The sequence below is a fragment of the Hylobates moloch genome, unplaced genomic scaffold, assembly GCF_009828535.3.
Source record: "Hylobates moloch isolate HMO894 unplaced genomic scaffold, HMol_V3 SCAFFOLD_10, whole genome shotgun sequence".
NCBI classification, from domain to species: domain Eukaryota; kingdom Metazoa; phylum Chordata; class Mammalia; order Primates; family Hylobatidae; genus Hylobates; species Hylobates moloch.
The window spans coordinates 105,940,619-105,953,365 of record NW_026652285.1 but is presented as its reverse complement, the minus strand read 5'-3'; the positions used below and the strand labels follow the sequence as shown (position 1 = coordinate 105,953,365).

General features: G+C 57.5%; 1 protein-coding gene across 1 annotated transcript in view; it reads left to right on the top strand.

Moving 5' to 3' along the window:
* The first annotated feature begins 2,191 nt into the window (after positions 1–2,191).
* SARDH (sarcosine dehydrogenase) overlaps positions 2,192–12,747 on the top strand; it is a 74,937-nt gene continuing 64,381 nt past the window's right edge. The window contains exons 1-7 of the mRNA XM_032165575.2: positions 2,192–2,264; positions 3,033–3,083; positions 6,210–6,570; positions 7,810–7,988; positions 8,918–9,097; positions 10,215–10,338; positions 10,537–10,637. Of these exons, the coding sequence (XP_032021466.1) occupies positions 6,240–6,570; positions 7,810–7,988; positions 8,918–9,097; positions 10,215–10,338; positions 10,537–10,637 (915 nt within the window). The 5' untranslated portion in view covers positions 2,192–2,264; positions 3,033–3,083; positions 6,210–6,239. The remainder of the gene's footprint in view (positions 2,265–3,032; positions 3,084–6,209; positions 6,571–7,809; positions 7,989–8,917; positions 9,098–10,214; positions 10,339–10,536; positions 10,638–12,747) is intronic.

Sequence of the window (12,747 nt, the reverse complement as noted above, 5' to 3'; positions counted from 1 at the left end):
GCTACCGCACTCCAGCCTGGGCGACAGAGCAAGACTCCGTCTAAAAAAAAAAAAAATTAGCAAACCAAATTCAACAGCACATTAAAAAGATCATGCACCATGATCAAGTGGATTTTATCCCTGGTGGAGGTGACTTCTTTGAGGTGGCAGCCCCTCTGTTGGTGTGATCTAGAGCAGGACTGAAGGAAATTTACTCAGGGAAATTTACAAGGCTTCTGTGAAACTGACATGGCAGGGCTTCCAGCCTCCTGTTCCAAGATGGGAAAACTAAGTCTCAGCAAAGGGAGAGGTGATGAGACCACCCCGAGATCGTACAGGACCCTGTCTTGGCCTCTTTTTCTGGAGCCTGGCCCCTCCAGAGCTGTGACTACTAGTCCCTGGGGGGAGACAGCCTTTCCACCTCTCCCAGACCTGAGCTGGGTGCTAACAGGCCCTGCTGGATGAAAATCCTACGATGCTAACAGACAGCTAACAGGCCAGGACCGGCCCCCAACCACCACCCCTTGTCCAAAGTGCAGGGTCATTGTGCTGCCCTCTTGGCTTGTAACAGTTTTGCAACAGTTGCCACTTGTCTTTGAGTGCAGGGACAGGAGAGGTGTGGGCTACCCGGCCACTGCCCTGGGGCTGTGGTGACCGCTGTGTCTCTCTCCGATGCACCTGCACGTCCAGGGCTCCTGGAAGAACTCGGGCCATACTCCTTCCTTGCCCTCTTGAGCTCATTCGTCACCCTGTTGGGTGAGAACAGCCCTAGCTCAGGCCGCTGGTCAAGCCACACCATCCAAAGAAGAGGTCCTCTGCCCCAGGACCCCCACACCACCCCAGGTAAGCCTCAAACTGGTGGGGCCAGCTTTCCACTAGGCAGCCAGGGGCCTAAGCCAGTGGGCCCTTTGCCTTTGAGGCAGGGACTGAGAATGGTGTCGGCACATGGTCAGGCCCTGAGCCCAGGCCCCCTCCTCTAAGAGGTCCTCCTGGATTCCCTGCTGGAGGGAAGCCAGCCTCATGGTGTCATGCCTCTCCCTGGATCTGTCTGCTTCGTGGACCCTGAGCCCCTCGAGAGCAGGGGCTGGGTCTTAGATGTCACTATAGGTTTCCTAGCAGTGCTTTGTATACATTAGGCGTTCAGTAAATGTAGAGGATAGACAAACTGGCAACAAGACAGTCGTACATCCTCGGTGTGAATAAGAACACAATGATTCAATTGGTATTAATTACAGCAGTTTACTGTATGATCGCTTCCGGTATTGGCAGCTGGCATCACTACAATATTAACAGACTGCCATTGAAATGCCCCTGTCTTTGATCCAGCACGAGGAGCAGAACATACTTTACATCAGCACCTGTTCTGATTCTTTGGGCATCCAGAGGTGTATTCTTTCTGGGTTTCCTCCACACACCTCCTCTGGGTGTCTACTTCTGTCTGGGAATGGGTATTTGCCCCAGCCCAGAGTCAGGCTGCAGCATCCAGTCTGCTTCCTCCACCAGCTTGCTGTGCGGCCCCCTCCCTGGGCACTGTTGTCCCCAACAGTCAATGGAGGCTGGAATCCCTGCCCTGGGGCCTATGTGCTGTGCAGTAAAAGCCAGTGGCTCGGGGGCGTCTCCCCAAACACCAGAGGGGTCTGGGAGCTTGGGAAAGCAGGACACAGACAGACCAGGAGACCCTGTCCCTGGGAAGCTGACCCAGGCCTTCTCACTCGCCTCTGAAGGCAGAGAGCGTCCCGTCCCTGGGGGTGAGCAAACTGGGGCATGTGCTGAGATGACCTCACCAAAGGAGCCTCCCTGCGATGGACGGGCCCCTGGCCCAAGCTGCTGCTGACCCCACCTTTCCTGCCCACCCTGCCTGTGCGTAGCTCCTTTTGGGCGTGGGGAGCTCAGGCAGGCTCCAGCAGGCAGGGGTGCCTGGGTTCATTGCAGCAACCCTGACGCCTCTGTTTCAGAGACGAGGAAATGAGGGTTGGAGTGGGAGCCTGACTGCCAGGTCGCCTACGGGTAATGGGGCATGGGGTTCACAGTCCTGCTCTGCCGCCCTCAGAGGGAGCTGCCCACAGGGCTGGCCTAGAAGCCCGGACTAAGCTGGCCAAGAAGCCGCGGTGGTGGGCGGTACGCTCCGCCCAGATCCTGGGCGGCGACATGGGGCTGGCAGCGAGGGTGGGGGGCGGGGGAGGCCTGGAGTTCCGGCCAGGCCGCTGCTTGGGAAGCAAGAAGGTGAAGGCACCTCTGCTGGGCCAAGCACTCTTAGGGCCGAGGGGCGCTGCAGCTGACTAGAGGTACTTGGAGGTACACCCTCAGGGAGGGACAAGGCTGGGGCCTCCCCTATGTGGGCGGGGCTGGGCCTGGTGGGAGCTGGCTGGGATCTCCCTCTGCCTCTGGCTGCAGGGACTATCCAGCTGCATGAGCAGGACCAGGGTTCACCATATGGGCAGCTGCCTCCCCGCCCCCCGCCGCTCCTCCCCACAACAGTCTGCCTTCCCCCACCAGGCGAAGGTGCCAGGCGCTCTCCTCACTTGACCCCCTTCACCCCCTGAGCCTGGGAGGAGGAGGACGTTCCTGGGTCTCCTGCTTTGCAGTGAGGTTAAGTTGTTGCTCAAGGCCCCAGTCCTGTGACGAAACCCCCACCCGTCTGTCTGATCCCAAGCCCAGGGCTGTCCTCAGCCCTCACTCCTGGGAAGCTGACTCAGGTACGGGACAGAGTTGGAGGGGGCAAGAGAGAGGGTTAATGTGGAGGCAGCTGTTTCCAGGGAGGTGGCAGGCAGGAGAGGCTCCGGGCTGTCCCCACTGGGGCCGCTGCCAGCCCCCAGCCCCCAGTCTGGCAGTCAGGAGAGCCCTGACTGACCAGGCAGGTGGTGAAGGGGCACGTGGCAGCCTCCGGCGCCAGCAGCCATCGCATTGGGCACAGTCGGAAGGAGGAGGGAGGCTTTTGCCCAGAGCTGACCAGGTGTGCTGTGCTGTGTGGCACCGTGGTGGGGGGTGGGGCGGGGGTGTTCAGCCTTGGAGAGCCTTCCTCGGTGCCACTCAAGCTGGCTTTCCCCTGGTAGGGCACCACTTCTGGGGGCTCCTGGAAGACTGTGAAACTTCAAGGACTGAAGGTATGTACAGACATGCGCAGGAGGCATGCCTCCTTGTCCGGGGCCACCTCTGCAGGCAGGAGGCAGGTGGGCTGACACACTGAGGGCTGAGATGCTGAGGACAAGCTCCAACACCTCCGCACTCCCCTATGCTGCTCCAATCAGACTCCCTACTCCCTCCCTTGGGATGGGGCACTGGGGCAGGAGATGGGGGACAGCCCTGACCAGCCTGAGAGCTGGGATCCCCCTCACATCCCCACTGTGCCTAGGACAGGGTTCTGCACCTCATCAGGGCTTGGGCAGTGCCCACAGTTCAGGTGGGACAGGGTGTGGCAGTGGGTCCTGAGTCCCCCTGGGATGGTCAGAAGAGGGGGTAGGAGAGAGTCCCCGGCACGGCCACATGGAGGCCCTGGGACCCTGGTCACCTCAGGGAGCCTCTCCATGTGTCAGACTCCCCCGCTGTGAAGTAGAGACGTTATCATGTGTCTATAGGTGTTCAATGAGAGTGAACGAACGTGCATAGCTATGGTCCACTCTTGAAAAAGGAGGCTGACTTTCTTAGCTAATTACATCAGTCATTCGTACTCACGTAGGTGGCACAGCACTTCACACCTTGGATCACAGCCACATCCCTTTCACTTTTCCTGCAGATCCCAGAAAAGGGCAGTGGAGGTGCACATTGGGCAGGACACCACCCCACCCCTCCACTGAGGGCTGTTGTGAGACCTTGGTTCTTAACTTCTTAGTTTAAAGAATTTAGGCTGGGCACAGTGGCTCATGTCTGTAATCCCAGCACTTTGGGAGGCCGAGGCATGCGGATCACCTGAGATCAGGAGTTCAAGACCAGCCCGGCCAACATGGTGAAACCCTGTCTCTAACTAAAGATACAAAAATTAGCCAGGCATGGTGGCATGCACCTATAATCCCAGCTACTCGGGAGGCTGAGGTGGGAGAATCGCTTGAACCTAGGAGGCAGAGGTTGCAGTGAGCGGAGATCATGCCACTGCACTGTAGCCTGGATGACAGAGTGAGACTCTTTCTCAAAAAAAAAAAAAAAAAAAGAATTTAAACATGAGACACACAGCAAAAGAGCTGCAGCATAGAGCAATTTATTGCAAAGGAAAAAGAACATTTTGAAAAGTTAGGTGCAGATGCACCCTGGGAGAGAAAGGATTCCGAGGGAGTGCTGCTCCTGAGGGTGAGGCAGCGTTGACGATTGCTGGAGAAACCCCCTTTCAGGGAGTCTTCCACAATTATTCATAAGCGGGTGGAAAGAGAGGAAGAGAGGTTACTAGGCAGCATGTGATGGCAGGTCCTCTGGGTGCACATGTGGTAGCTGTACATGCTTGTTCATGTGTCACATGTCTCATTCGCATCTTTTTTTTTTTTTTTTTTTTGAGATGGAGTTTCATTCTTGTTGCCCAGGCTGGAGTGCAATGGCACAATCTCGGCTCACTGCAACCTCTGCCTCCTGGGTGTAAGCAAGTCTCCTGTCTCAGCCTCCCGAGTAGCTGGGATTACAGGCATGCGCCACCACACCCGGCTAATGTTGTATTTTTAGTAGAGATGGGTTTTCTCCATGTTGGTCAGGCTGGTCTCAAACTCCTGACCTCAGGTGATCTGCCTGCCTCGGCCTCCCAAAGTGCTGGGATTACAGGCATGAGCCACGGAGCACGGCCTCATTAGCATCTTAAAATCTCCACCCAGGGATGTGTTTTTTTACTATTAGAATGAGCAAAGGGTCAGTTTGAGGACAGGTAAAATCAATGTGCGCGTGCCTTCTCCAGGGGAAAGGCCCTACTGCAGACAGCTTTGCTTGAACGAGCTCAGTTAACACGAGCTCAGTTACAATGCAAATGTGGAGGCTGATTGTGTTGATTGCAGTCACCACGGTTGCTGCGTCCCCAGGACATGGTGACTCCTTTGACAGCCTGTCCTGCCTCGCTCGCACCCAAGGAGACATCCGTCTTCATCAGCGCCTTCTCTCCTGAGAAGGAGGGCTCCCTCTTGCATTCTCATTGTTATCGGATTTTTCTGGCTGGGGAGATCTGGGAGGGCTTCCTGAAGGAGGAGGGAATTGGGATAGGTCAGCTGGGAAGGAGCAGAGGGGAGGAAGGCCTGTTAACCCAGCTTCTGAGCCCCTACTCTGCAATCCCAGGTGGCCCCAAGGGAGCAGAGCCAGGGCACCACATCCTTCATCACCTTCCACCTTAGATCCCACCAAGCTTTGGGGCTGATGGGGCAACACCTCTTGTCTGGGTTTGGGAGGGGCCTGCCCAGGAGGAGGTGCTGGCTCCAGGCTTGGGGGTTGGGTGCCCCATCTCAATGCTGCCTGCTGATACCCTGTGGCCACTGCTGTAGCATCCACAATGCCTCTCCCTCCTCCTGGCTCTCTGTCTGGTAGTGTAAGTGACTCCATCCCTCAACAAAACCCCGCCCTGCCCTGCTGTGCCACCACCACCGCCTTCTCTGGGCACTCCTGCCTCCCAGGTCCCATCCCCATACCGCAGGACCTGGGGTCTGCCCCAGCACAGACCTGTGGGGTCCTAGGGCTGCTTGGCCCCTCAGGAGCATCTTGAGCTCTGAAAGGGCTCTTGAGGCTGGCGGGACGGCCCCCTCCCAGCCCCAGCCTCTCGCTGTCTGTGATCTGGAGGTGAGTGTCCCTGAGACTGAAGCTCCTCCTTTCCAGCTGTTGGTCCTCTGTCCTCAGTCCCCTCCCATCCTCCCTGCCCGGCCTCATGGGGCAGCCTGCTTTCCTCAGGTCTCACTTTGGATCTCTGCCAGCCACGTCAACCACTCTTCTCTGCACCCCCCCCTTGTGGCCCTGACCCCTGCTCCTACCCAGAGCTTGGCACTCCCTGTCTTTTCTGTGGGCTGGCAGGGACCTATCCTCACCATGGTTGCCCCTGGCACTGACAGAGCCTACTGCATACCAGGCCCTTAATACATACACACAGAATGAATGAATGAAAATGAATGAATGAATGAAAATGAATGAGTGAGTGAGTGAATGAATGAATGCCATGGGGAAGCGGCAGGAGGAAGGCCCTGGGAGGTAACACCATAGGGCCCTTATTCCCCTGGGTACTCAGCACAGCCCCCACCATGTCCCCTCTGCACCCCACCCAGCTCTGATTCTCTCCCCAGCTCCCTGTTTTGCTGAGGCCCGGAGACCCCATGGCCTCACTGAGTCGAGCCCTACGTGTGGCCGCTGCCCATACTCGCCAGAGCCCTACCCGGGGCGTAGGGCCATTCAACCTGTCCAGTGCAGCTGGCCCCACAGCCGAGAAGAGTGTGCCGCATCAGCGGACCCTGAAGGAGGGACAAGGCACCTCGGTGGTGGCTCAAGGCCCAAGCCGGCCCCTGCCCAGCACAGCCAACGTGGTGGTCATTGGTGGAGGCAGCTTGGGCTGCCAGACCCTGTACCACCTGGCCAAGCTGGGCATGAGTGGGGCGGTGCTGCTGGAGCGGGAGCGGCTGACCTCCGGGACCACCTGGCACACGGCAGGTAGGGACTGGGGGCCAGGTAGGGGCAGGGAAGGATAGGACATAACGAGGGGCCACAGCCCGTTGCTAGCTGGGACAGTTCTTGGTTCACAACCACCAGCCTGGGGAAGAGACCCTGGGGAAGGGTGCATGGCCAATTTGCAGGTGGGCGGAGCTGGGGGCACCACTTGCCCTCCGAGTCTCTGAAGAGCTGTGGTGGGAGGAGGGAGCAGATGCTGCTTGTGTGGCCTGGAGAGTGAAGCTGGGGCCAGGGCTGGAAACTCCAGGCAGCTGTCCAGAGGGCAGAAGCCCCTTTCCTGGACAGAGCCACCAGGATTGAAGGCATTCCAGGGAGTGGAGGAGGACGGACGGGGACCATTGAGGGTGAAGCAGACCTGTGTCTTCCATGAGCACCAGAGGCTTCTACAGTTCTCATTCTCCTAACTAACCAGTGGGCATATATTAAACACCTATGGTGTGCATGTCCCAGGATAGCCGACCTTCTGCCTTCACCCTTTCAACCATGGGTGTCCTGGTAAACTGGATCTCCTGACCTGCAGTGTTGGCCAGTTCCTGTGGTATAAACACTCCCACCTTGGCCAATAGCAAGCCACCAGTATGAGGTCACTGACTGTGGAGTTGGGAAGAGGTTTACCCCCGGGCTCCTGAGAGTTGTTTCGAGCCGGCTCCCACACACCACTGCTCCAACTCTTGCTCTTGCCTTCTCACTGGCCCCCTAGCTGGGCTGTCATAGCCCCTTCCCTGATGTTTCACCAGCCATACCCCTGGCCTGCCACCCCTCAGATTCAGCTGCTGGAGGGCAGCCTTTGTTGGGGAGAGTGCAGATTTAGGCTTCATTCAGTAGTGGGTTGGTGTCTCGGCCCCCCCTCCACTCACCTGCTCTGTGACCTTGGCCACAGAACTGTTGGTGCCACTTGAACTTGATCTATAAGAGAATCACGGCCTCCTCATAGGGCATGACAGGCTTAGCACAGGGCTTGGCACACAACGGGTGCTCCAAAAATGGGGGCCTTTGCTGTGTCACTCTCTGAACTGCCTAAGGGCGGGACCTCCCTCACATTCATCTTGGTCCAGTTATTTCCTGCTCAACAACCTCTCCAGGCCCCCTAGGGCCTGCAGAGAAAGACCCTGCAGAGAAAGACATCCATAGTTGAATATCAGGGTATCCCCTGATATTCGTCTGGGGGAAGGAGGTGCAGTCCCCTCCCTGGGGAGTGATGGCACCCACCCTCCCGGGCAGGCCTGCTGTGGCAGCTGCGGCCCAGTGACGTGGAGGTGGAGCTTCTGGCCCACACTCGGCGCCTGGTGAGCCGGGAGCTGGAGGAGGAGACGGGACTACACACAGGCTGGATCCAGAACGGGGGCCTCTTCATTGCGTCCAACCGGCAGCGCCTGGACGAGTACAAGAGGCTCATGTCGGTGTGTGCTCCCCTGCGGGGGGCAAGGAGGGGGGCTTGGGTGGGTGGGTGCATCCCTGGGGGGTCATATTGGTGGGTGCACCCCCTGTGGGGGGTGGGGTGGGCTCCCTGCGAGGGTGGAGGTACGCGAGGGGTTCATGGCCGTGTGCGCATCCCTTACGGGGCTGGGGGTGGGGGGCTCGTGTGGATGAGTCTGCCTCCTGCGGGGTCGGGGGTGGGGCTCATGTCGGTGGGCACCCTTCTGCTGCGAGAGGACACGCCACAGGGAAGGAGCCCCAGCAGGTGACAGATCTGGGTTCCAGCCCTAGCGCTGCCCCTTGCTGGCTGTGCCACCTGGAGAAAGCGACTTTGCCAGGCTTCATTCAGAATTCCCAGACAGAGAATCTGATTGGCTCAACTCTTGCCTGTCTCAGTGGTCCACGCCTGAGGACACTGATTGGCTGTCCTTGGGCCAATCAAATGTGGGGGCGTGGTCTATCTGACAGTCTGAAACTGAGGATCTTGGCCTCTCTTGGCAGCTGGTCTGACTGGGAAACCGCTCAGGCCCAAAGTATTAGACCTGTGGGGTTATTTACTTCACTTTGTGCCAGGCACTGGTCTGAGTTCTTTGTCAATGACATACACTATTCTCACCCCCACTTCACCTGAGTGAGCCTGAAGCGACTTTGCCCCAGGTTGGTCACACAGCTGGTGAGGGTCGGATTGGCACAGGCAGCCTGGCCCTCGAGCCTGCCTCAATGCAGTATCCCCTGCTCCTTAACTCTTATGCTTGAAGCGGATTCAAGGGACAGGCTCCAGGGGCGTGGGGACCGGCTAAGGTTTCTGGGAGAAAGCGAGGCTGGGGTTTGCTGTGGATGCCCAGTTGGGGAGGGGAGTGGCCCAGGGGTCTGCTCCCCACGGACTCAGTTAACCTCCCCTGGGTCCCCCTAGCTGGGCAAGGCGTATGGTGTGGAATCCCATGTGCTGAGCCCGGCAGAGACCAAGACTCTGTACCCGCTGATGAATGTGGACGACCTCTATGGGACCCTGTATGTGCCTCACGACGGTACCATGGACCCCGCTGGCACCTGTACCACCCTCGCCAGGGCAGCTTCTGCCCGAGGAGCACAGGTACTGATGGCTGCCCGGCTCTGGGTCCCCTTTTCCCAGCCCACTCCTCCTGCCTTAGAACCCCGAGAGCAGAAGGGAAGAGAACAGGAGCCATTCTCTGACTGCTGTGTGACTTTGGGCCAGTGAGGACCTCTCTGAGCCTTCTGGTCCACTCCTGCCAAGGGGACGCAATGCCTTCGGTCTGTTCACAGACATCAGGTCATGCCGTGAGTGCACCCATTCCTCTGCTGCACAAGCAAATCATATCAAAAGCCCTTCTTGTAATTTGTATCTGCGTTTGTCTCAACTCCGCACGCATATCATTGTAGAACAATTTTTGTTTGTTTGTTTGTTTGAGACGGAATCTCGCTCTGTCGCCCGGGCTGGAGTGCAGTGGCGTGATCTCTGCTCACTGCAAGCTCCGCCTCCCGGGTTCACGCCATTCTCCTGCCTCAGCCTCTGGAGTAGCGGGGACTACAGGCACCCGCCACCACGCCCGGCTAATTTTTTGTATTTTTAGTAGAGACGGGGTTTCACCATGTTAGCCAGGATGGTCTTGATCTCCTGACCTCGTGATCCACTCACCTTTGGCCTCTCAAAGTCCTGGGATTACAGGCATGAGCCACCGACCCCGGCCTGTAGAACAATTTTAAGAAAACACATAAGCAAAAAAGAAGTCAAAATCACCCAGCAGTAACTAGTATTGACATTTTAGTATGTTTTACTCCAAATATTTTTCCATGAAAATATATATGTATGCAAAATAGAACCAAGCTGTTGTTGCTTTGTGATTTTTTTTTTTACCAAGCAGTAGACTGCAAACATCTTTCCATTAATCAAATATTTGCTTTAAAAAAAAAAAGTCATCTACTTTTTCACGTTATGAAAAGAGGGTTCCCCCCACAAGTCAAGTGAAAGAACTTGCCCAACTTTCAGGTTCTCCAAGTCAAGTCATGGGTGGGTCTAGTTTTCTGGCGCTGTGGTCATCCTGTTTCCCTGACAGTGTTGCAGGGGGCCTGCTGCTAGCAGAAATAGTGTCCCCAGCTCCCCTCTGGAAGGAGGGGTTGGTTGGAGCGGGGTGGTAAGCACCCCCCAGGGAGTCCCGTGGGATTTTAAAAGCAGTTCCTCTCAATCCCAGGTCATTGAGAACTGCCCAGTGACCGGCATTCGTGTGTGGACGGATGATTTTGGGGTGCGGCGGGTCGCGGGTGTGGAGACGCAGCATGGTTCCATCCAGACACCCTGCGTGGTCAACTGTGCAGGTGGGAGTGGCATTTCTCCTGACTCCTGTGTGGCCATGCTGGCTGCTCCCTAAACCTGCTCCCACCTCTGCAGGGCTTCTTTCTGGGGTGCGGAGCCCTTGCTAGGGCAGACAGGTCTGCAGAGGCAGCCTGTGCACACCTGAGAGGCAGCTCCCACCAGGTGTCAGCAGAGCTGAGCTGTCTGTGCTCTGCCTGCAGGAGTGTGGGCAAGTGCTGTGGGCCGGATGGCTGGAGTCAAGGTCCCGCTGGTGGCCATGCACCATGCCTATGTCGTCACCGAGCGCATTGAGGGGATTCAGGTAGGTGGACAGCCCTGGGTTGTGTGTCAGTCTGTGGGGGGCACAGAGACCTGGCTCTGAATCCCAGCTTGAACCCAGGTGGCGTGACCTTTGTGGGTTCCCTCACTGCCCCAAGCCTCAGTCACCTCATCTGTGAAGGGATTGTAACACGGAGTGTTTCCAGGTGGTGTGAGGATTAAACTAGGTAGCACAGGTGTATCCCTGTTGGGGCTGACCCCCTTTTTCCTCAGGACCTGGCCTCTCCTTGATGCCCAGAACACAGTCCAGCCTGTCCTGCGTGGCACAGGCAGCCTAGCTTTTTGCCATGCTCTGTGCCCAGGAGTTTCAGGGAAGCCCCAAGTGTTTGCATGCTCTCCGTGTGCCTGGGGTGCCTGTCTCGGAGGGTGCTGGTTCCTGGCATGAATAACCTCTCTGAGAGCCTTCTGCCAAGGGAGGTTGGGGGCCTGGGCGCACCTGCTGGCACCTGGGGCTGGGTGCCTCCTGCCCTCTCTTCTCTCCTGTCCTCAACTCCTCCCTCCAGGGATGGTGGCTGGGAGCTTCCTGCCACCTTGTTACTGACTGCCCTCTTTCCATCCATTCATCATGCAACCCTCCTTACTCATTCCTCTCTCTGTCCAGCCCTCTGTCTCTCCATCCATCTACTCCCGTATCTATCTACGCCTTCTCCCATTTATTCCCTCATCCCTCTACCCATCTCCCTTCCCTTCATCCATTCCTCCCTGCACTCATTCCCTCCCTCTATTCATCTTGCCATCTCTCCATCCATTCTTCCCTCCTCCAGCTCTCTTCATCTATCTATTCATCTATTTATCCACATGTTCATCTGTCCATCCCTTCTTTCATATATCCTTCCATCCACCCACCCACCCAACCTTCTACCCATCCATCCCTCCCTCCCTCCCTCTAGCCACTCGTCTCTCCCTCTGCCCTTCCGCCAGCATCCACCCATGTATTAATCCAACCATTCACATTCCATTGAACCCTCCCTGCATCAGACATTGAGTGAGCTCGGTGTTTCAGGCCCTATTCTAGAAGCTGTGGCTGTAACACAGACAGAGACCTAGTTCTTGCTGGGTAGAGCTGGGGGGAGGTACAGACAAGTACATGTGCAATTCCAGAGCATGCTGATAAGGTCTCGGGGGCTATAGGAATTCCCAGCCCTAGTGGACCAGGGGAGGCTCCCTGAAGGAGGCGGCTGCATCTAGGTGAGGCTCTTGAGGGTGGCGTGGTGGACAAGGAGCATGCACAGAGCATGGCCGTTCAGAAAGCCAGGGCCAGAGGCTGTGGGGCAGGGTCAGTGTGAGAACAGACTGCCCTTGTTTAGGGTCGGGGCCATTGAGAGGAAGCCTGGGCCCCTGAGCTGGGAGCCTCATCCCTGGGGGCTGCCCATCGCCACCCTGTGCCAGCCTGGCTTCCCTATGGTCACCGGGGAGATACCAGGCTTGGCTGCTTTGTAGACCAGGGTGGTGAAGAGGGTGGCGAAATGGGGCCAGAACCTGGGTCCCAGTGCGCTCCTGCCTCTGACTCCTGTGCACTGGGCAAGCCACGCCCCACTCGTTCATAGAATGAGTCTATAGAATGAGCTGCTCACTGCAGGTGGCTGGTGCCACGTGCCGGGTTAGGGACTAAGAGTAGTCACACGGTGGGTGTCGGAGCTGAGTGCTGAGGCCTCTTCCCTGGCTCCAGGTCCGTGGGGAGAGCCTCCTCTCCTAGGTGGCCACCAGGGGTCGCGCTCAGGTCACAGTGGGCTCTGGGAAGGTGGGCAGAGCTGTGTGTCCTGGGGCTTCAGGGAGGGTGGACACAGAGTGTCCACCGAGCCCAGGACTGTGGCTCCATCCTCCATCCCTGATTCCTCCCAAGGCCTGCCTTTGAGGTGCCTTTCCAGGGAAGAAGCAACGCAGAGTTGGGCTAGGTCCCTGCAGCTGCCCCCTCCTGTATATGTCAAGATTCAAGCGAAGCTAGGGGCTGTTACTTACAAAGCCAGTCCAGATCCCAGCGCGCCTCTGGTACCAGAGCACAGGAAATTGGCCATCAGCCCCAGCAGCTCCGACACCTGGTAGAGAAAAGTGGAGATCTGGGGCTTCGCACAAAGCCCCTCATGTTCCTCTGA